Source organism: Chenopodium album, chromosome 9, assembly GCF_948465745.1.
Source record: "Chenopodium album chromosome 9, dcCheAlbu1.1, whole genome shotgun sequence".
NCBI lineage: Eukaryota > Viridiplantae > Streptophyta > Magnoliopsida > Caryophyllales > Amaranthaceae > Chenopodium > Chenopodium album.
Genome location: NC_137842.1, coordinates 47165289 through 47188292, shown reverse-complemented (window position 1 = coordinate 47188292; position 23004 = coordinate 47165289). Strand labels below are relative to the sequence as shown.

General features: G+C 35.4%; 2 protein-coding genes and 1 long non-coding RNA gene across 4 annotated transcripts; 1 reads left to right on the top strand and 2 right to left on the bottom strand.

The window, feature by feature from the left end:
* Positions 1 to 1844: 1844 nt before the first annotated feature.
* On the bottom strand, positions 1845 to 3581 carry LOC145559804 (uncharacterized). Of its 2 annotated transcripts, none has more exons than XR_014092970.1 (2): positions 3126 to 3581; positions 1845 to 2568 (listed from the first exon to the last, which is right to left on the bottom strand). It is a non-coding gene; the product is annotated as an uncharacterized LOC145559804 (long non-coding RNA). The 2 variants fall into 2 exon arrangements; XR_014092971.1 differs by having other exon boundaries at positions 1845 to 1965.
* Positions 3582 to 17166: 13585 nt separating this feature from the next.
* On the top strand, positions 17167 to 17940 carry LOC145557670 (uncharacterized). The gene is made up of 2 exons (XM_081618845.1): positions 17167 to 17386; positions 17468 to 17940. The coding sequence occupies exons 1-2, from the start codon at positions 17167 to 17169 to the stop codon at positions 17938 to 17940; spliced, it is 693 nt and encodes a 230-aa protein (XP_081474971.1).
* A 1800-nt stretch (positions 17941 to 19740) lies between these two features.
* Positions 19741 to 23004, bottom strand: LOC145559803 (uncharacterized). The gene is made up of 2 exons (XM_081621100.1): positions 20993 to 23004; positions 19741 to 20731 (listed from the first exon to the last, which is right to left on the bottom strand). The coding sequence occupies exon 1, from the start codon at positions 23002 to 23004 to the stop codon at positions 21388 to 21390; it is 1617 nt and encodes a 538-aa protein (XP_081477226.1). The 3' UTR covers positions 19741 to 20731; positions 20993 to 21387.

Sequence of the window (23004 nt, the reverse complement as noted above, 5' to 3'; positions counted from 1 at the left end):
GAAATATAAAAATGTACACCAAATTCAATTTTTGCTTTACACCTTATCAACTTGTTTATACGCATCAATTACATGTTACAGCTAATGCGAGTTCCATCCTTTGGGCCTTTGGCATATTACAAGAGGATAGTGACAAAAAAACCAACTCAATCCACATTATATTTTGGTAACAATAAACTAGCTATTCCCTCTCTTATACCATGCATTTTTTTGACTTCTTGGTTTGCCGAACAGTCAGATCATGAAGATTAGATTGTAATCATAATCAAATAATATACTAATACTTAATTAACTTTTTTGTGGAATTACATGAAGTCTTGTACTTTTGTACGTAAACTTTCCAGTTAAAAACAACATTGAGCTCTGTGTAATTGTTTTCATTTTATTTTTTGTACAAACATTATCTTATTGTATAATTTTAGTTAGGCAATTAACTGCTTAGCAGTGTATTATTGTTTCTGAAGCCAGCTTTTATTTGTTCTATTAACGTGACGTGATCATTAATTTAAGTTAACAAAAAAATCAAGAAATAATATTAATAAAATAATATTTTGAAGAAAGATGGATCAGTAGTGTTCATGTTCATGTTACTTCATTTGATACCAACTCGGCTCCCTCTTTTCAACACTTTATATGAATATTATAAATAATAAAATGACAGATTTATCGTTAATATCATGTGTTAATTAAAAATTATCAACTTGCACAAAATTAATTATAGGTTTTTTTTTTTTTTTTTTTTTTTATATTAGTTGATAAACATGGTTCCTAAGAGTGCGCTGCAAGGCTGTAGGATTTTTTGTGTTCTGTCTCAAATCTCTACTCTCTAGGCACCGCTGGCCTTCTTTTACCAGAAATTATTCATAAAAAATTCGAAACATTGTCAAATACAGGTTTGTGCCGCACCCATCACAGAGTGCAAGTTTGCCACTTTACCAGACCAATGAAATTGTACTTTAAAAGCATATGACAATGAAGGGAGTAACCCCTTAGCTTTATATAGTAGTGATCTTGAATTCTTTCAATGTGGAATTTCATTTTCACTACACTCCCCCTTTAGTCTTTTGTGTGTGGGACAAGATAATGCTCACATGTGGGTTGTTCATGGGCTTAATATTTCCACTTATATGTGAGGGGTTCATAATTTTGTAGCACTATATACTCACTACTATAAAAATGGCCAAAGAGACCATATCAAAATGGCCAAAGAGACTACCTTAGGGGTGGTCTCTAGCTCACACGTCTCTTTGGCCTAACAGACCACTTTATTAAAAGTGGTCTAACTCTACAATACCTTATACCACCTAGCTAAAATAGATGGTCTCTTTTTTTAGTTTAATAAAAAATAATATAGAGGGATAAGAGAACAAATGATTTAAATAGGTGGTCTCTGGATTTAAATACTGAGACCACCTATTTTAAATGAGTGGTCTTTCTTTTTTGAATAATGAGACCATTTATTTAAAATAGGTGGTCTCTCTGAGGTCGCTTTTTTAAAAAAAAAAAATTAAATAATTATATTCGTCTAATATCCCGGCCCTTTTGCAATTCATATTCCTACAATAAATTTTGGCGCCAATATATATGTTGTTGTACCTGCGCGCTAATACATATATATACATAAATTATCCATATAATATATATAAATATAAAAGCTTTAATATAAAAACTAATTCTTTCCAACAGATTTTATTTAACCCAAAATTTACATTAATTCTAATATTCAAAAACAAAACTCAAAAGTAGAGCTTTTCCTTAAAAAAAAAAAAAAGTTTCAAAAGTGGAGCTAAATTCACAAGTATAATGATTAACACTAAGCTCATCTCGTACTCAAGCTCAACTCATTCATCATTAAGCTCATTTATCACGAATCTTCTTCAATAAATAACATATTTAATCTACAAATCTGGCATTTCATCAATGTCTTCCGAAGAATATGTACAAATCGAGGGAAAGACCTGCAACCTACAACATATGCCATCAAATAAGAGTATAATTTATTTATTTATTTTTGACGGAAATCAGAGAGATATTTAACCAAAAGCTTAAAAATCAGACATAACAAAGCATATTGATGAACATCCTCAATCCACAACCTTAGCTCACTTTTTCTTTATTTTTTATTTTTAACAAGGAAAGGAAATATATTACAACTTAGATGTTAAAACATCTCGCAGATTAGAGTTTGTAAACAGAAGCAGTTTCCAAGTTTGCTTACTAGTTGAAAATTGCAAACCAAGAAACCTTAACCAATCGAAAGATAGAAAGTAAAGATTAGCTAAAAATAAAAGCATGAAAGAAATGTAGATAGGGGAGCCCTGTAACAGGGACTTAGGAGCAGCAGCAAAAGAAGACATGTGATTAGTTTCCATCTAACATGGAAAAGGAATTAGCAAGTTCCTTGATGTAGGGCTGGTTAAGACCAGGAGGGGAGCAGAAATAGAAAAAGATATCTACAATCATCCTCCTGCCAATCTCAGCCAGGCCATGGGCTAACATGTTCGAGGAATTGGATGCCTCTCTCCCAGGCAGTGTTTAGACCTTCTGGGATGACTCAACAACCGTGGGCTGTGTACAATAGGAAGAGGCGTAAACCAGCAGTAGCAACCCAATGCAAGGTAAAGGAGCCAGACAGTCATCCAAGCAAACAGACAGACCAATGCAACCAGAAAGACACCAATAGGGAGATAGAAGGCAAGCTACTTAAGGAAGTCTCAGGGGTCAAGAGAAAGAGTCAACCTTGAAATGGTGGAGAACAAAAAGAAAAGCAGATAAGCATATGAACTAGAAGACAAACATCATAAAGAGCATTTTAATTCTAATTTTAATTCGCATAATTTCAGCTAGAATTGAGAATAACTTATTAGAGCATTTTAATTCCCACAATTTCAGCTAGAATTGAGAATAACAGATTAGCTAAAATATTCATAAACATACCAATTAGATGATGGGAATTTAAATTAAAGTTCCAAATTTTAAAAAACTTGGAATAAAATTAGTGTCAAATGGAAGGAAAAAATAATTCGTAAAATTAAGGAATGGAAATAATTGTGTTCGCAGTTTTAAAAAATTTCTGCGAATTTTAAAAAATAATTCGCAGAAAATAAAAAAAATAAAGAACTAACCTTGAATGGAATGATGGGAAGAGCGGGCGGTGGCCCAGCGTGACAACGACGACGTAACGTCACTAACGAGTGACTTGCTCTGTAAGAGCGAGAGAGTGAAGCCGCGAGCAACGGCCTGGAGTTGTGATGGTGAGAGTTTCGCCGGATTCGAGCGTCGGAAGCACCGTCGACGGCGACAGAGACTCGAGATCGACGAACTTCAGCATTTGGTTAGGGATTGCGATAGCGAGGAAGCTGTAGCCGCTTAATCGGAGTTGGATTCCGGCGTCGACGAGCTTTGGATGAGTGATTTCGTTAAGGTGATGACGTTGCTAATGAAGAGGTTTGGATGAGTGATTTCGGCATCGCCGATGAAGATATTGGTGGAATTTGCGGCCAGAGGTGTAAAGATAGAGAGAGAGAGAGAGAGAGAGAGAGAGAGAGAGAGGGGGGGGGTATGGGTTTTTTAGGAAATGAAATTAGGGTTTGGGTTTTCCTCTTTTCCGAGTTTTTAGAGTTTTAATTTTTTTTTTTTTTTTTTTTTTTGGAACCTGACTTTGTAAATAGATGATTTTTTTTTTATTTAACTAAAAAAAGGAGAGACCACTTTTGTAAATAGATGGTCTTTCTTTTATTTATTTATTTAATTAAAAAAATGAGAGACCACTTTTGTAAATAGATGGTCTCTGTCTTTTATTTATTTATTTAATTAAAAAAAGGAGAGACAACTTCTCCTAAATAAATGGTCTCTCTTTTTTAATTTATTTAATTAAAAATAAGGAGAGACCACTTATTTAAAATATATGGCCTTTAGTACATTTTCATATCTCTAAGATTATACATAAGAGACCATTTATTTGAAATAGTTTATCTCTTGAATCCAAGAGACCACATATTTATTTAAATGGTCTCTTACTTAAGGTCTCCTTGAGCACTTTTGTAATAGTGACTTTTACAAATTTTTACCTACAACCCTATGTAGGCAGCGCTGCCTGCCCCCCCCCCCCCCCCCCCAATCACGATGACATCACTTTGCCATTTTTCCATTTCAAGTCATCTATAATATGTTCATTTCTGCATTAGTAAATGTTCAATTTTGTATCTATAAATGTTCAATAGTGTCAATGCATGCATAGTGCAATATTCAATTAATTTCTTTTTTGTATTTGTGATTTTAAAATGTGTTGTTACAATTATATTTCATTATTTTATTAATTTACACAAGATTTTGCTTGGATTTTAAAAATATAAATATGAATATACTTCTCAGTTTTACATACTTATTAGTTTTAAATCAAATACATCTAATAATATAGAATTATTCTTCTTGTTGCACCCCTAATCCAATATATCACACTACTAAAATTTGGCCAAATTGCGACCGCCTCTAACGGTCGTTGAAAATAGAAAAAACGGTCGCTTAAAATAATTACGACCGTCAACGGTCGTAACGTGGTGGTTGTTGTTCATATGGTCGCAAAAAAAATAATTACGACCGTTTTTAATATTTTTAACGACCACATGGACAATGGTCAAAAATATATATAAGTGCGACCAGTATAAGAAGCGGTCGCAAATCTAGAAATTAGCATCCGCTTAAGGTCGTCGCTATAAGTTAAAAAAAAAAAAAAAAAAAAAAAAACGCAGCTACTTTCCTGTGAATACAACCAGCCCCATCACATTTACCCACACTAAAACACCATTACCCACCGTAAAACACCACTAGACACCTCGTAAATCTCACCCAACCACTACAATTTCCATCCCTTTGTCGTGAAAAGACTGAAAACCCCAATCAGCCACAACAAAAGCCACCCCTCAACAAAATTAATGAAAATTGAACCCAATTAAACCAACTAAAATTAATGAAAAACAAATCTAAAAATAATAAAAAATCAAACAATTTCACTTTGAATATCAAACCTAAAGATTAATGAAAATTTAACCACGAAAATTACCCGAAAATCTAACCCGAAAATCAACAAAAACAAAATCAAACCCATCAAAACAAACCAAGCCAAAAACAAACAACAAAAATCAAACAAAATCAACCAAAAATGAAATGAAAATCAACCAAAAACTAAACGAAAATAAACCAAAAACGAAACATAAATCAAAAACATGAAAACATACCTCAAACTTTGAATTTTAAATCAAATTTGGTTTAATAGTGCCAAATTCGACAATGAAAATTCTAGATCTAGATTTTTCATTGTCGAATTCCACCTTAAAAACCATTAACTATTCTTGTTGAGAATAACGAACCCGAACTCGCCAATACCGGATCGCCTCGCCAACAACATGACCGCCGCTGCCAGACTCCTTTAAGTAAAAGGAGAAGAGGAAAGAGAAGAAGGAGAAGAGGAAAGAAATCGGGGAGAAGAGGAAAAAGAAGAAGAAGAGAAGAGGTCGGTGAATTTTCGGTGCAGGGAGGAAAGAGAAAGAGAGGAGAAGAGGGGAGAGGTGTGAGAAGAGAGAGAAAGGAAAGAAAGAGTAGGAGCAGCTTATGACGAATTAGGGTTAGGGTGCACCTCTTTTATACCTTTATTTTTTAAAAAATATATAATCACTTTTACGATTGTTTCCCAAACAGTCACAATAATCGCATTTTACGACCGCTAATAACGATCGCAACTGAATTAATTTAATTTTGAATTATTTTTCACATGTATTTTATTTTAAAAAAATGTTTGAATAAATTTTCGACCGTTTTATAACCTAAAAACGGTCGCAATATTGCGATTTTTTTAAAATCGGTGGCAAATTTTATATTTTGCGACCGTTTGTATGACGATCGTAAAACGGCCGCAAATTGACTGAATTTTAGTAGTGTCACGCGTTTAATAGAGTAACAATCAAAACACACTATTCATATTGTTTTTAATTTAATACATTTGATGATATAAATAATATTTATAAAGAATAATCGTGCTTGTTATACAATAATTGTACCCCTTCTACTCTTTTAGTGTTGAATGTTTTCTTGGACATCAATCCTTTTCTCAATATATATGTGATCGTCTTCAACCTTTTGTTTTATTTCATTGTCCTATGTTAAAAGATATCAAAATATTTTATAATAAAATATCAGTAACAATAAGACCATCATCACTAATGTTATAAAAATTTATATCATCCCTCTCTCTCTACCACTTTCTCACTCCTCCACATCATCTATACCATAATACAATATACTTTCTCCAAAAATCATCCCACCCATGGTATATATAAAAAAAGTTTACCACCACACTTTATCTCTCCTATTTTTATTATTAATACACTTCATTTAATTATAATTATATTTCATTTTATTATTGGAAATAACTAATTAATGTTAATTGGTAAAGTTAATTAAATAAAATAAGCTAGTAAAAGAGAATTCAAAAAAATATATAAAACTATATCAATATGGGTGTCTACGTGTAGATCTTGAAAAAATTTTCATAATTTTTTACTTTATAATTTTTTCTTAAAATGCAATTGAAAAAAAATAAATAAAAGATACATGATAGCCAGGCCACATGGTGTGACCTGATTAGTTCATGTTTCACGGGGATTGAAGAAAATGTTTACCATGAGATGATATATACCATCAAATGGTATACTTTTATACCACCAATGTAGGGAAAAATTGCAAGTTTTTGATGAGTTTTTACACCGTGGTATAAATTATACCACGAGTGTTGATGCTCTAAAAACACAATATAAACTAAACAAAATGATTAAATAAACATTTACATATACAAAAATGAACACATTACCAAAAATGAACAATTACTAAAGTTAAATGAACATCATTCATTACAAGAATGAACAAATATTAAAATTTAATTGAGCATTTTTCAATATGATAACAAACATGTATTTAAATTGATACAAATATGTATTATAATGTAAGAATGAACAAGTATAAAACTAAATGAACTTGTTCAAATATAAGAATAAATATGGTATTAAATTACAAATGAACGTATTTTAATATGAGAATGAACATATAATATAAAAAGAATGAATATGTATCAAATTTAATTATACATACATTAATATGAAAATGATTATAATTATAAATGAACATGTATTTCATATGTATATATACTGAATCATACACTGCACATTGAAAAAAAAAACAGAAAAAAAGTATCGCAAATAAACATTCACGCAAAAATTAAAGATGCTTATAGAAATGAACCTTTCATAAAATTCTAATTATCATCTATTAACATGTTAATGATAGAATATTAGTACCGTAAATGAACATATATCAAAATGTGAATGAAAATATATCAAAACGAGAATGAACATCTATAAAAAAGAAAAAATAAATTCTTGGTAATCCTAGGAAATAACTCAATTAATCTAGAAAATTACAGCAGTTTACATAATTTTAACATTTTGAGTCCAATAATTTTATAATTTAAGAACATACCATAAATCAATTCAACACAACACTAGAGAATTCAAAACTCTATCATAATCCAACCATAATATATATATATATATATATATATATATATATATATATATATATATATATATATATATAACGGGGTGGTTCCGCTGAAAACAAGGCTTATGCTGAAAACAGCAAATCTCAACCATTCACTATTAGCACAAAAGATTAGACGGTTTAAAAGATCTAGATCTTTCCAACCTTACATATATAATCAATTCAACCATTTCAAAGGTCACTCCATACTAAAATGAGGTAACTTTGTCTAAATTGACGACATTTACTTAGAGTCACTATATATAAAAATAACGTATAGTAACTATATCAATTTTAACGATATACAAAAATAATGTATTTATATCAGTTTTGACAACATTTACATATAGTCACTATATTTAAAAATAACGTAACTATATCAATTTTAACAATATATACACAAAGGTCATCATTATATACAATAATTATATCAATTTGACAACACTAAAATAAAGGTCACTATATATAAATTAAGGCAAGTATATCCAATATTTACACAAAGGTCACTAAATCTAAAAGTAAGATAATTATATCAATTAAACAATAGTTACATAAAGGTCACTATACATAAACTTAAGATAACTATATGAATTTGACAACATTTACATATAGAGGTCACTATATATAAACTTAAGGTAACTGAGTTTGACAACATTTACACAAAGGTCACTACATACAAAAATAGGGTAACTATATCAATTTTGATGATGTTTGCAAGGAGGTTGACAGGGTAAAGTCGTATCCCCTAATCAAAAATAATTACCTAATTCACTAACTAAAGTAGATAGGGAAGTAGGGTCGATCTCCACAGGGAAACAAGTCTTTTTACTCCTAATTAAATATTATAATCTAAATTATTTAAGTAACCAATATTAAAAGTTGAATATGAAACTAAACTAAAAAGAGTAAGAAAAGGGAGAAAATAATATATAAAAGGATCTAGGGCATAGGTTCACCAATAAATAATACTCCGGGGTAAAATAGGGTAATCAATCATTGACATTGCATAAATAACATGATTAACAGGCTCTCGCAATTTATTAACCAACATAGATCTAACAGGCTCTCGCAATTTACTAGATCTAAGTTCTTATTGAAAATAGCCTTTAATATCAAATTAACATCTGCTCGATTCATCAATTTAATATTGCTATACTTTTACAAGCCGCAATTGTAAAACATTAAAACAATCCAATAAGAAATTATCATGCAATACCAACAATCAATAATAGTCAATCATCAATGCATCAATTAACCAGATTGTAAAGGGCTCTCGCTACTTATTACAATCACACAATTAAATTACCGGTATTAAATCTCATCTCTCGAATCTTGATTTAACCATTTATAAATTAACTTGCCTATTGAAACTAGACCTAAACATTAATTCTCATCTCTCGATTCTTGAATCAATATTGTCAAACTCATGCATAAAAGACAGGCCTAATCTAGTCACAGAGCATTAAATCAATCAATAGGAAATTAATCTAGCATTGATAATTAACAACAATAATTTACCCCTTCATATTATTTATTAGATCCCCATGAACCCTAGAAATTAAACTACTCACACATTATTAAATATAAACTAAGCAAAGCAATAAAATAAATCATGATCAAGGGAATAAAATAAATAACTGAGATTAAGGGAAAAGAAATCGTCACCCAAGTAAATCTGGAATTAAAAGAAAGAATTAAGAACAAAGGCTTAGAGAGAGTTTAAGAGAGAGAAAACTAAGTAGAGAGAGAAAGTCTAAGAGAGAGGAGATAAGGGAAGAAGAGAGGAGAAGAAGAGAGAAGAAGATCTCCCCAAAAGAAGAGACAATCTAAAAACGTATTACGGAGGAGTATTTATACTCCGTACAAAAATCCTAAACTAAAACAAATTAAAACGATGCTAATCGTCCCCTAAAAATACACGCGCCCGATCGGGCGAGGCACCGCCCGATCGGGCGCGCCTTTTTTATCTCTAATAGCAATCTCGCGCCCGCCCGGGCGCGTCACCGAGCGCTTCTCCCGCCCGGCCGGGCGCGCCTCCGGGCGCCAGCCTTTTTGGCCGGGCGGATCATTTGGGCCAATATTTGGACTTCGATTAGGCTCCAATTCTTCGGGCCAATCTAGGTTTCCTCTTTGGGTCTTGAATACTCGGTCCAAACGCCCCGGTATCACCTCTACCGAGCCCTTAATCACCGGTTCGATGGCTCCAACCGGCCCTGGGCTATAAAATCTGGTCGTTCTTCTCCAGTGCTCGTGATTGCTCCTAAATATCTCGGGAAAATACTCCAAAAGCATAAATCCCTGCAAAAGTCAACCAAATCTACGAAAACACTAGAAAACACCAATTAGTAATAAAAGTGGCTCTAAAGAGCCAAAAACACTACTAATTATGACCAAGGGACGGGGGTAAAATACTATATAAAACGGACACATCAAACTCCCCCAAGCCAAACGTTTGCTTGTCCCTAAGCAAAGATCTCATCAATGAATCAATAAATATGCTTCACCCCGAAAGTAAAATCAAGCACAAACGATTCAGGGTAAATCAAATAAACATGCTTCAGAGTCAATCAATCAAGTCCATCCAATTACCTTTCTTCCCTAACAATTGTCAAACAGAGCAAACCACAAGAGCATATAGAATTCAAGACTAGTGCTCACACACTCGACTCTCATTTATGTGGCGAGTAAAAGATGTACTCGATCGCTCTCCAACCACCCCTTTAATGTGAACAATGCCCTCCCAACTCACACTCTCGTGTGTATAAAACAATGAACGCTCAATCCTACTAGTCGACTCGAAATATGTCAAATCATAACTTGCATTGATAAACAACACTTTCACATTCATACAATTCTATGCACAAAGGTCGGAAGGTCTTTAAAGCTTGTAATGTAAGGCTAGGGTAAAGGGTAGGAATCATTTGGGAACAAGTGAGAGTAAATCTATGCTTAAGGGAGAAAATCCTAATAAAGCCCATGATCAATATAAATGATGATCATACATCTCCTACATAACCAACTCTAACATCAACCAAATAAACTCCAATCATAATAAATAATCCCAACTCTTCAATTTCACTCATAAGATATAATAATGGAGTAATAGAGTGAATAAACAAACTTTATTTTCCAAACTTGAAATTTTTCCATTGAGGCTCAAAATTATTCTTTACAAACCTCCAACTAGAACATTTGAACATTTTTTTTTTCTTTTGAAGTTCGCTTATTTTTTCACATTTTTTTTCTTTGAACTTCTCTTTTTTTTTTTCATAATATCATGCTTTATTTTTTTCAAGAAAATATAACTCTCATACTCATCAAAAATAAACATGAACAATCAACAAAACTACTTCTCAAAATCCCACCCAAATTGTGCAAATAATAAGCACACTACAAACTCCCTCACCTCACTCACTAATAGCTCCCCCAAGCCAAGCTTGGGACTAGTAACCAATGGGGCAAAATAGGCTTGTAATATGGCTAATAAACAACAAAAAGTCAAGGCAACAACATGGGTAGCAAGAAGGGAACAAATGTATCTACAATGTCTGGAGGCTACCTAAAAGAACAAATACCTTCGTCCTCCACAATGTGCATAATAATGAATCATATAAACATTACTAGTAGTTGCAAATCAATACTCAAATTCATTGACATACCAGGAAAAATGGAACTATCACACATTTCCTAACCAAATCAACTAGTCAAGCACTATATTCACAAGTAGTTGGACAAAATTGACGCATGTTAAGGTTTCAAGGCAATCAAACATCAAATCATGATCAACTAATCCACAATATTTATCATCAATAACCAAGAATCAAAACAATTTCGAAAAATTTTCATCAAGGGGCACAGGAAAGCATGATTCATAATTCATTGGAATAAAACTAACCTAAGAAAGCAATAAAATCTGTACTAAGAAAAATAAAAGTAAAAAGAGAAGAGAGAGAGTGAAAGATGTACCATACGAACACGAGAACCTCCCCCCAAGCTAAATCAGACAATGTCCTCATTGTCTTAAAGGGAAGCTAGTAGTCAAGGTGACTACTCTTCATCATCACCACATCAATGTCACCAAAGTCTCGAGGATTGCAATACATCTCTTTAGAACAAAATTGGGCAAGAAAGAAACAAAGTGTTAGTGGGAAAAAGTTCAAATTTGAGTCAGGTGCACTATTCTGATCATAACTTTTGATATATAAATGATAATGCAGTTATTCCAATTGCATTGGAAACTAGACTTGAATAGCTTTCCAACGACAGGTCACACGCAAAAATCGGATAAGAAACGCAAAAGTTATGGCCTGTTGAAGTTGACGTAGTTTGCTGACGCGTACGCACGCCCGATCGGGCGAGCTCTGCCCGATCGGGCCCGTGCTACTGATTTGACGGGGCAGCTTGCTGCTGCTAATTGCCCTGGGATTCCTTTAGCCCTTCGATCTTTTCTCAACTTTTCTAGTATCTGTGCACAAAATCACACTCCCACAAATATAAGATATACTCTCCTCTACCTCTCTAAAACAAAACAAAAAGAAAACACACAAACAAATAAATAAATAAATAAATAAATAAAAAGCAACAAAATACGGGTTGCCTCCCGCAAAGCGCTAGTTTATCAAGGTCCCGCTCGACCATACTCCTTCTCTCAATCGGAAGAATTCAATGCCTTGAGTAACTTATCAAACGCTCCTGCAAACATTTCATTAAGCACTATATAGGGCTTAATAGCAAGCACATTATTTATCCCTACAAAGAAAAAGTTAGGAGCACATAAAGAGAACTCAAGGTAGAAAGAAAAATCAAAAGAGGGAGATGAAAATACACCACAACCTTCTACTTCCTCCGCTAAAAATTTAGAATTAATATAACGAACATGGAGGTAGTCATTGTCTTTATCATCCAATAATGACTTTAAAATTTTACCCTCACAAATAACCTCATCATCAACAAAGGAATTATCAACCACCGTTTCTACAACTAATGATTTTTCAATCACCGATTCGTCAACCAATGATTTTTCAACCACAAATTCTATAACCGATGGTTCTTCATCCTCAATAACATTTGTATTATTATAGTGTCCGTAAACTTTTTCATCAAGAGCCTTCCAATAACTTTCATTAGCAACTAATCGTTTCCGAATATGATCATATGTATACGGAAAGACTCTAAAATCATCCGGAGCACGTACAAAAAACTCACTATAAGGGCATTCTGGATTTTCATGACAAAGACGTTGACAACTACAGTAATTAGGTGCTGCATAAAAATTATATAATTCTTGTAGTGACATAAGCATGGATATTTTCAAATCATAAAAAAAAAAAAAATTAAAAATTAAAAAAAATAATAATAATAAAAAAATAAATTAAAAATAATCTAGACTCTAATAATAATTAGAAATAAAAATAAAACCGTTTCCCCGGCAACGGCGCCAAATTTTGACAAGGTAAAGTCGTATCCCCTAATCAAAAATAATTACCTAATTCACTAACTAAAGTAGATAGGGAAGTAGGGTCGATCTCCACAGGGAAACAAGTCTTTTTACTCCTAATTAAATATTATAATCTAAATTATTTAAGTAACCAATATTAAAAGTTGAATATGAAACTAAACTAAAAAGAGTAAGAAAAGGGAGAAAATAATATATAAAAGGATCTAGGGCATAGGTTCACCAATAAATAATACTCCGGGGTAAAATAGGGTAATCAATCATTGACATTGCATAAATAACATGATTAACAGGCTCTCGCAATTTATTAACCAACATAGATCTAACAGGCTCTCGCAATTTACTAGATCTAAGTTCTTATTGAAAATAGCCTTTAATATCAAATTAACATCTGCTCGATTCATCAATTTAATATTGCTATACTTTTACAAGCCGCAATTGTAAAACATTAAAACAATCCAATAAGAAATTATCATGCAATACCAACAATCAATAATAGTCAATCATCAATGCATCAATTAACCAGATTGTAAAGGGCTCTCGCTACTTATTACAATCACACAATTAAATTACCGGTATTAAATCTCATCTCTCGAATCTTGATTTAACCATTTATAAATTAACTTGCCTATTGAAACTAGACCTAAACATTAATTCTCATCTCTCGATTCTTGAATCAATATTGTCAAACTCATGCATAAAAGACAGGCCTAATCTAGTCACAGAGCATTAAATCAATCAATAGGAAATTAATCTAGCATTGATAATTAACAACAATAATTTACCCCTTCATATTATTTATTAGATCCCCATGAACCCTAGAAATTAAACTACTCACACATTATTAAATATAAACTAAGCAAAGCAATAAAATAAATCATGATCAAGGGAATAAAATAAATAACTGAGATTAAGGGAAAAGAAATCGTCACCCAAGTAAATCTGGAATTAAAAGAAAGAATTAAGAACAAAGGCTTAGAGAGAGTTTAAGAGAGAGAAAACTAAGTAGAGAGAGAAAGTCTAAGAGAGAGGAGATAAGGGAAGAAGAGAGGAGAAGAAGAGAGAAGAAGATCTCCCCAAAAGAAGAGACAATCTAAAAACGTATTACGGAGGAGTATTTATACTCCGTACAAAAATCCTAAACTAAAACAAATTAAAACGATGCTAATCGTCCCCTAAAAATACACGCGCCCGATCGGGCGAGGCACCGCCCGATCGGGCGCGCCTTTTTTATCTCTAATAGCAATCTCGCGCCCGCCCGGGCGCGTCACCGGGCGCTTCTCCCGCCCGGCCGGGCGCGCCTCCGGGCGCCAGCCTTTTTGGCCGGGCGGATCATTTGGGCCAATATTTGGACTTCGATTGGGCTCCAATTCTTCGGGCCAATCTAGGTTTCCTCTTTGGGTCTTGAATACTCGGTCCAAACGCCCCGGTATCACCTCTACCGAGCCCTTAATCACCGGTTCGATGGCTCCAACCGGCCCTGGGCTATAAAATCTGGTCGTGCTTCTCCAGTGCTCGTGATTGCTCCTAAATATCTCGGGAAAATACTCCAAAAGCATAAATCCCTGCAAAAGTCAACCAAATCTACGAAAACACTAGAAAACACCAATTAGTAATAAAAGTGGCTCTAAAGAGCCAAAAACACTACTAATTATGACCAAGGGACGGGGGTAAAATACTATATAAAACGGACACATCAGAGGTCACTATATATATATAAATAAAGGTAACTATATCAATTTTGACGGCGTTTACACGGAAATTATTATATACAAAATAAGTTAGCTATATTAATATTAATGACATTTACACGACAGTCATTATATACAAAAATAAGGTCACTATTTATACAAATAAGGTCATTATGAAGTGACTATGTATATAAATAAAAGTCACTATATCAAGATAAGGTAAGTATAAAAGATGTAACTTTATATTGAAAAAAAAAAAGCCACTATAAATAAAAATAAAGTATTAAACCTATGTAGGATTCGAACCCACATCATGTGCAATATTGCACAATGCTCGACCAGTTGAGCTAATAGGCTTTCGGCACACAAAAATAATATAGCTATTAACTCATATTATTGCACAAAATCAGGGAGGTCAAATAAAGGTTGCCACCAAATAAGATGAAGCAAAATTGACTTCAAGGCACCCCCCACCAACATTAAAACTAGAAAGCAAAGTGAAGGTTACTCGTACTGCATAAAATGGAACTGCAGTATTAAAGCCAGCATTGAAGGACAGAGTGTGTTGGGCCCGTATTATCACACGACCCATTACACCTAGGGCATCAATCCAAGGTCAATAAGTCAGCAAGAATATGCAAAACGGCTTGATTGAAATAAACAAGGAAAGCAGCATCAAGCATATCAATCAAGGAGATAATTGCCAAAGATACACCTACAGAGCAGGAAACAAGATAAATCAAGAAGATCTTATGCATTTCAAGGATATTCTGAATATATTTGTAAACCCTAGAGATCCCTAGATATAAATAAGAAGAATTAGACATTTGAACAATCATGTACGTTCGCATATACATAAATATAAACAATTTGCTCTACTTTTATCTACGGAACCGCGTCTCTACTGAACAAGGAGGCCTATCCTTACTCAGTATTGTATTTCTAAACTCATCTTCTTTATATAATTGGATATTTACTGCTTATTTATTGATTACCTGTTGGTTTATTATCGTTCTTAGTTATTTCATATGCTATTGGTAGAATGATTGTTGTTACCCCTCAAACCTAGCAAATTCTTAAATGTCCTTATTGAGATTTGCCTAAACAATTTGGCGCCCACCGTGGGGCTGATAATCAATTAACCTACCAATTCGCCAAAAAACCGAGACAAACACCATGACTGGGCAACCAGTACCTTTTACCATTGCCGAAATTAATGAAGGAATGAACGCATTCCGCCAAACTTTAGACCAGCAGAAAAGCCAAATTGAAACGCTGCTGTCTCAAAAGATCCAAACTGAAGCCAAACTCACCAGCCTTACCAAACAAAATGAAGCCCTTCGTAGCCAAATACAATCAGTTGCATCCAAAACCATTAACACCAGAAAGAACACTGAAGGCATAGCCATGCAGCTTGACTTGTCCGGAACCTTTCACACCCCTAACGGGGAAAAAGGATCTAACAACAGGGATGATATCCAGGATCTAGACTCTTTGGATGCAGGAACCCCCAAGAAGGACAGTCAGGAAAGAGCCGAAGAGGGAAAAGTAGAAAAGATGGTCAAGGAATACCTCAAGACAATCGAGGCCAAAATAGCCAAAATCCCCGGAATGCCGAAACCCATGGAAGAAGAAGCAGCAGATGGCTATATAGAATCCCCATTCTCAGAAGAGATCGCCATGGTAGAAGTCCCAAAGAGGTTCAGCACGCCCAATATGATTATGTACGATGGAACAACAGACCCTGATGAGCACGTGTCCCTCTACAAAGAGAAAATGATGACAAGCTCAATCCCTAGAGACATCAGAGAGGCTATCATGTGAAAAGGCTTTGGAGCCACATTATCAGGTCCAGCTCTAACCTGGTTCATTAATTTAGATAATGGGACTATTCGATCTTTTGCAGGAATGGTGAACCTATTCAAGGTCCAATTTGCCAGCAACAGGAAAATCGAAAAACAATCTTCAGATCTGTACCGCGTTGTGCAGAGACATGGTGAATCCTTGAGAGATTATCTCAATAGGTTCAACAGGGAGAAGAATGGAATACATAAGTGTGATGCTCCCACAACAATCAAAGCGTTCAGAAGAGGATTGCTAGACCATAGTGAGCTCTACAAGGAGTTGACTAAATATCCCTGTACAACCTTTGAAGATGTGCAAGCTAAAGCTATGGCTCAATTCAAATTTGAGGAAGATGCATATGCAAGAAAGACTCCCAAGCCAGATCGCCAGTCAAGAAGGAACAACAATTTTCCCAGAAGGGACCATCGATTCAAGCCGTATCAGCGTTCTCGCTTTGACGAGGGAACAATCAATGCTGTATAAGAAGAATTTTCTGATTGGAGGGAGGATCCTAAACTCCCACCTAAGTTACATGAGTATTGCTTTAACGTTAACCCTGCAGGAGTAATTAGGACCCTAAATAAGATGGGAGATACTGTGCAATGGCCTAGAAGGAGTGATAGGCCTGGAGAGAAGAAAGATCCATCCAGATGGTGTGATTTCCATTCAGATATCGGTCACACTACTGACGAATGCGTCGCGCTCAGAAAGGAAGTCGCATACTTGCTGAAGAAAGGCTACCTCAAAGAGCTCCTGTCAGATAGATCTAAAGCTTCAAGGAAGGAGAGAGAGTCTAAGCAAGGAGGTCCTCCTCCTTCGCCTCCAATTGTCAAAACCATCTGTTTCATATCAGGAGGATCATAAGTATGCGGTTTAACATATTCAGCAGCAAAGCAACATGCAAAGGAAAGTAACAAGGATCAACCAGACAAGAGGGAGAAATCCAAGATAGACATCCCCATCATGTTTGAAGAAAGCGATGCAGTAGAAGGCCATCATGACGGTCTAGTGATTTCACTCCCAGTGGGAAACTGCATGATCAAACGAATCCTAGTTGACAATGGAAGCTCTGCAAATATCATCATGCTTGACACCCTAAAACATATGAACATAGATGAGAAGAACATCGTCAACAAGTCAACAATGTTAGTGGGATTCAGTGGGGAAACCAAAAAGACAAGTGGAGAGATTACATTGGCAACATACGCAAAAGGGATCAACCTACAGGTCAATTTCCTAGTGATTGATACTCTATCTTTGTACAATATGATTCTAGGCAGACCTTGGATACATGAGATGAAAGCCATCCCTTCTACGTACCATCAAGTCATTAAGTTCCCTACTAGGTGGGGTATTTAAGAAATCAGAGGAGATCCTAAGGAAGCTAAAGAGTGTTACAAGATAGCACTGAAAGCAACGTCGGCAGAAAAAAGTTCAGCATAGCAATCAGAGGGTCAGCTGGGCCAAGAAAAGTTGAGCATAGCAGAAGAACAAGAAGCTACAGAAGTCCAGTTGAACCCCAAACATCCAAATCAAAAAGTCTAAATAGGATCAGAGTTGAAGGCAGAACTCAAACAACAAATTTACGACTTTCTAGACGAAGAGAAAGATGTATTCGCTTGGACCCATGAAGACATGAAAGGCATCTCTCCAGACGTAATTACTCACAAGTTGAACGTGGATCCAATGCATACACCAGTAAAACAGAAGAGAAGGAAATTTGCACCAGAAAGGAACAAGATTATCAATGAGGAAATTCAAAACCTACTGAAGACTGGGAAGATCAGAGAGGTAAAGTACCCAGAATGGCTCGCCAATGTAGTGGTAGTCAAGAAGAAGAACGAAAAATGGCGAATCTGCATAGACTTTACAGACATCAACAAGGCGTGCCCAAAAGATCCGTTCCCTTTACCTCATATTGATGCCATGGTAGACGCCACAGCAGGGTACGAGCTGCTATCCTTTATGGACGTCTACAGTGGTTACAACCAGATCCTCATGAACAAGGACGACCAGGAGAAAACCGCTTTCATTACCAGTCAAGGAATATACTGCTATAAGGTAATGCCTTTTGGATTGAAGAACGCAGGAGCAACATACCAGAGGTTGGTGAACAAGATGTTCGAAGAACAGATTGGGAACACAATGGAAGTCTACATAGATGACATGGTAGTTAAGTCCAAAAAGGCAGAAGATCACGTCAAAGACCTTAGAGAAGCATTTGCCATCTTAAAACAGTACGGCATGAAGTTAAACCCCACAAAATGTACATTTGGAGTACAGTCAGGAAAGTTCCTAGGATACATGGTCACACAAAGAGGAATAGAAGCCAGCCCAGACCAAGTCAAAGCCATCCTAGACCTAGAGCGACCAAAATCCAAGAAGGATGTACAAAGCTTAACAGGGAAAATTGCAACATTGAACAGGTTCATCTCAAAATCTTCAGACAAGAACAAAGCCTTTTACAAAGTATTAAAGAAGAATAAGGAATTCAAGTGGGAACAAGAGCACGACGAAGCATTCCAGAAGCTGAAAGAATATTTAGCCAACCCGTTGATTCTCTCCAAACCCAAAGAAGGGGAGCCACTCCAGTTGTACCTCGCAGTGTCTGAAGGGACAGTCAGCGCAGTTCTCACAAGAGAGGAAGACAAAAAGCAGTTCCCAATCTACTACGTAAGCAAAACCTTACTCAGTGCAAAAACAAGGTACGCATCATTAGAGAAAATCATTTTAGCCTTATTCATTGCTTCAGTAAAGCTACGCCCATACTTTGAAAGCCACTCCATACGAGTACGTACCAATTATCCCATCAGAGCTATCATGAGAAAGTCAGAGATGTCAGGAAGGATGGAGAAATGGGCCTTACACTTGAGCAGATACGATATACAGTACGAACCCAGGACGGCAGTCAAATCACAAGCTGTTGTTTTAATGAATACTACAAGAAGGGGGGGTTGAATTGTAGTATGAGAATTTAGCCAAACTTTTTGCGGAATTAAAATTAAGTTAGCTAAAGGAACTGAGAGATTAACTAAAGGAACTAAAGAATGCAAGAGAGATTTTACGTGGAAAACTTCTTGGCCCTAACAAGTAGAAAAACCACGAACACTTGGGATTTTGGGAAAAGAATCTTCACTATAATAGGGCAAATGATCCTATTACAAGCTAACGACTCATACTCAAGTTCCTCTACGAACTTGAGACCCTGAGGAACAAGTCACCCAACTTGTTACTCTTCTCTTCTCTTTCTCTCTTCTCACTTCTCACTTCTCTCTTCTCTCTTCTCTTTCTCTTCTCTTTCTCTCTTCTCTTTCTCATACACAAACGTTCACTCGAACTTCCCCATTCCCCAAATTACAACTCGGAAAAAAACAAACTCTAGTATAAGAACATTAAGAACACTCTAATGAACTTGTGTGGAATTGACACTTGACTCGATTTGAAGCTTGAAAACTTATGTGAGAAAGGGTGAGTTTTTCCATCTGAAATCAACAACTATTTATAGACCAAAATACGTTTAGGAAAAACTTCTTTGTGCAGAAAATCCACAACGCCACTACTCCAACCCACTAAGAAGATCATGTTCCTAAAATTGAGGAAACATGAACTCCTTAATGTGCAAACCCATGACTAAAGAAGAACATGGGAAAGTAAGCCGTAAGTTTTGGAAAACATGGTGATTTTATTTTTTCAGAAGATATTTTCGAAAATAAGAAAATAAAATAAAATCTTTTTGCACAAGATATTTTCGAAATTCAGAATAAAATAAAATCCCTTTCAAAAGATAAACGTTTTAGAAAGCAACCGTTTTCCTAAAAACTAGCATGCACAATTTTATCTTTTTAGACCAATTCCACACAGATTTTTCGAGTGCCATTTAATATCTTATACTTACATAAATCCTAAAATATAAAAATATATTTAGTCTTCATGTTCTCTGATGAAGCTTCTACTCCGAGGCTTCTGTTCCTTGGAAGGAACTTCTCTTCTCTGAAGCTTCTGTTCCCTGAAGGAACCTTCTCTTCTCCAGTCTTCATTTCTGAAGCGCCAGTTCCTGTGAGGGAACTCTTCTATATGGCTAGCTCTGCTTCTGGCCTTCTTGTTCCTCATGGTATTTTTACAAGACACTTCATTCTCCTAGTCTTTGTAACTGAGTACACATTTAAACAATCAAGCACTTATTAGTTTGTAAGTAAGTGAGGTTGTGTCATCATCAAAATCATTAAGTCCAACAATATTCCCCCTTTTTGATGATGACAAACAATGCAAACTTACTTACAAGGAAACAGAGATAATCCATTTTATTTCTAAAGAAAAGAGAATGCAGAATGGAAACTAAGTTAAGAAAATAAAAACAATGCATAAATAAATAACTTAAGGAAAAACTGAAAAACTTGTATATACAATATACCTGCTTGTAGAGATTAGGCAGCTTGTGAAGATTTCGAACAGAGACCATAGAATGATTAAGTTTCCTTGATAGTTTGCATCCTTTTCCCCCTTTTGGCATTATCAAAAACTAACACACACACGTATAGTATACCATAACACAGCACCAACTAGTGGTTTAGTGTTAAGACAAGAAGCATGCATAGAGAGAAAACATTCACAAAGCATATAGGCAAAAGAAACATAAACATTCATCATCCAAAACCGATTTAAAACATCGGCCAATTGTACCAAATTTGCAAGATTACCAAAAGAAATTAAAAAGTGCCCAAAATATTACAGACCCAAAAAAAATTGTTTCCAAAAGCAAATAAACATAAGTTTCATCAACATAAAGAGGCTGCAAGGAAAGAAAGGTTAAGATGCAATGCTCTGGTCATCATCAATAGCAAGATCCTCCAGCTTCTTGCTGATTTGAGACATTATGTCCTTCAAAGTGGACTGTCTCCCCTGTTCTGAGCTCGTGACCAGTTCCTTCACATCAGCATCTAGAGTGAGCACACTCTTCTTCAGTTCCTCCATCTTCACCTTTGACTGCTCTTGTTCCTTCAGCAATTTCTGGAGCATCTCCTTCATCTCCTTCACATCTTCGCTGGGAACCTTAGGTGGGGAACTGAAAGCTGTAAAACCTGTACCTGTAGATGCATACTTGCCCGAAATAGGAGAGCTTGTGACTTTCTGCAAATCCTCTTGCACCCCTGAGATATCAATGCAAATGGGGGCAGAGGTCTCCTTTTTCTTCATCAACCTCAAGCTCTTCCTTTTCTTCCTTCCCCCTGTCTTAATCACTTCCTCAACCACCTTTTCCTCTTCCTCCTCCTGAATGTCCTGCACCACTCCCTCTATTATCCCAGCAGCTCTCTCTTCTTCCCCCTCAGCTATGGCACCTACTTCCTTTGGCCTTTTATCTTTTTCCTCCAGCACAACCTCAAAACATCCATCTACAACCTTCATCTTATGGTTTTCAAGGAAAATGGGTTGCATGTACTCGGTGTTTTTGAGGGGCAGGGGTTCTTTATCAACAAAGGAAATACCAAAGCTTTCAAAGACATAGGTGAGAAGGTTACCATATCCCACCTTCCAACCTTTTGGAACACAATGAGAGAGGTGTTGAACCATGATAGAGGGAAAGTTTATTTGGATCTTTTTGGCTAGGCAATAGATGAGTACAGAGTCAAGCTTGTTGGCACTGTCTCTCTTTTGGGTGCGAGGGATAATATCATTGAAAACAAATTTTAGCAGAATTTTGTCAAGAGGGGTTAGGTCATTGTGATTTATGTAGGTTTCCTCCAGGTCTCCACCTAGAAACTCTACTATCTCATCAATATTTGCATCAGGAAGAGGGTTCCTTATCACATTACTCTTAAAATACAAGTCATATCCAGTATTAGGAACATCAAACAACTCAGCCAAATACATCGCATCAAACTTAATTTCTTTTTCATACACACAGCAGCGAATAACACCTTTAGAGTATTTGAAACTTTTGCAAAAATCCCTCATAGCATCAACATACATACTCCGATTAAAGCATTCACTCAACAAATTCACCCAATTTTGAGCTTCAATCAAATCAAGCAGTTCATACAATTTAACAGACTTGCACCAAGGAAGATTAATAGTCAAACCTGTCACAAAGTGATCACTGATCTTCTCTTGCCGTTTCATGGCTGCAGGCTTGTCTCGGTAATTGACCCCTAGTTCCGGAGCGCTTTCTTCTTCTTCTTGCATGTCATCGGACTTCCTTTTTCTAGAAGATTGGGATTCGGTGGTTGAATCCACTTTTGGAGGCTCTTGATCATCAATGGGGTTAATTTCCGGTGGGATTTCCATGGTGATTTCTGGAATTGGGTTTGTGTTAAGGTCGGCTTCAATTTGGGTTTTTGGAGAGGTAGACATTGGAGAGTAGTTTTGATCGGAGTGATGAGAGAAAAGGTAATTTTTGTGTGGTGTAAATTTGTGTGAGGCTGACAT

Excerpts from the sequence above, each read along its gene's own strand:
- LOC145557670 (XM_081618845.1), top strand. The coding sequence starts at position 17,167 with ATGGGAGATACTGTGCAATGGCCTAGAAGGAGTGATAGGCCTGGAGAG. Across the intron at positions 17,387-17,467 it reads GAGAGAGTCTAAGCAAGGAG|CAGCAAAGCAACATGCAAAG; the intron begins GTCCTCCTCCTT and ends TAACATATTCAG.
- LOC145559803 (XM_081621100.1), bottom strand. The coding sequence starts at position 23,004 with ATGTCAGCCTCACACAAATTTACACCACACAAAAATTACCTTTTCTCT.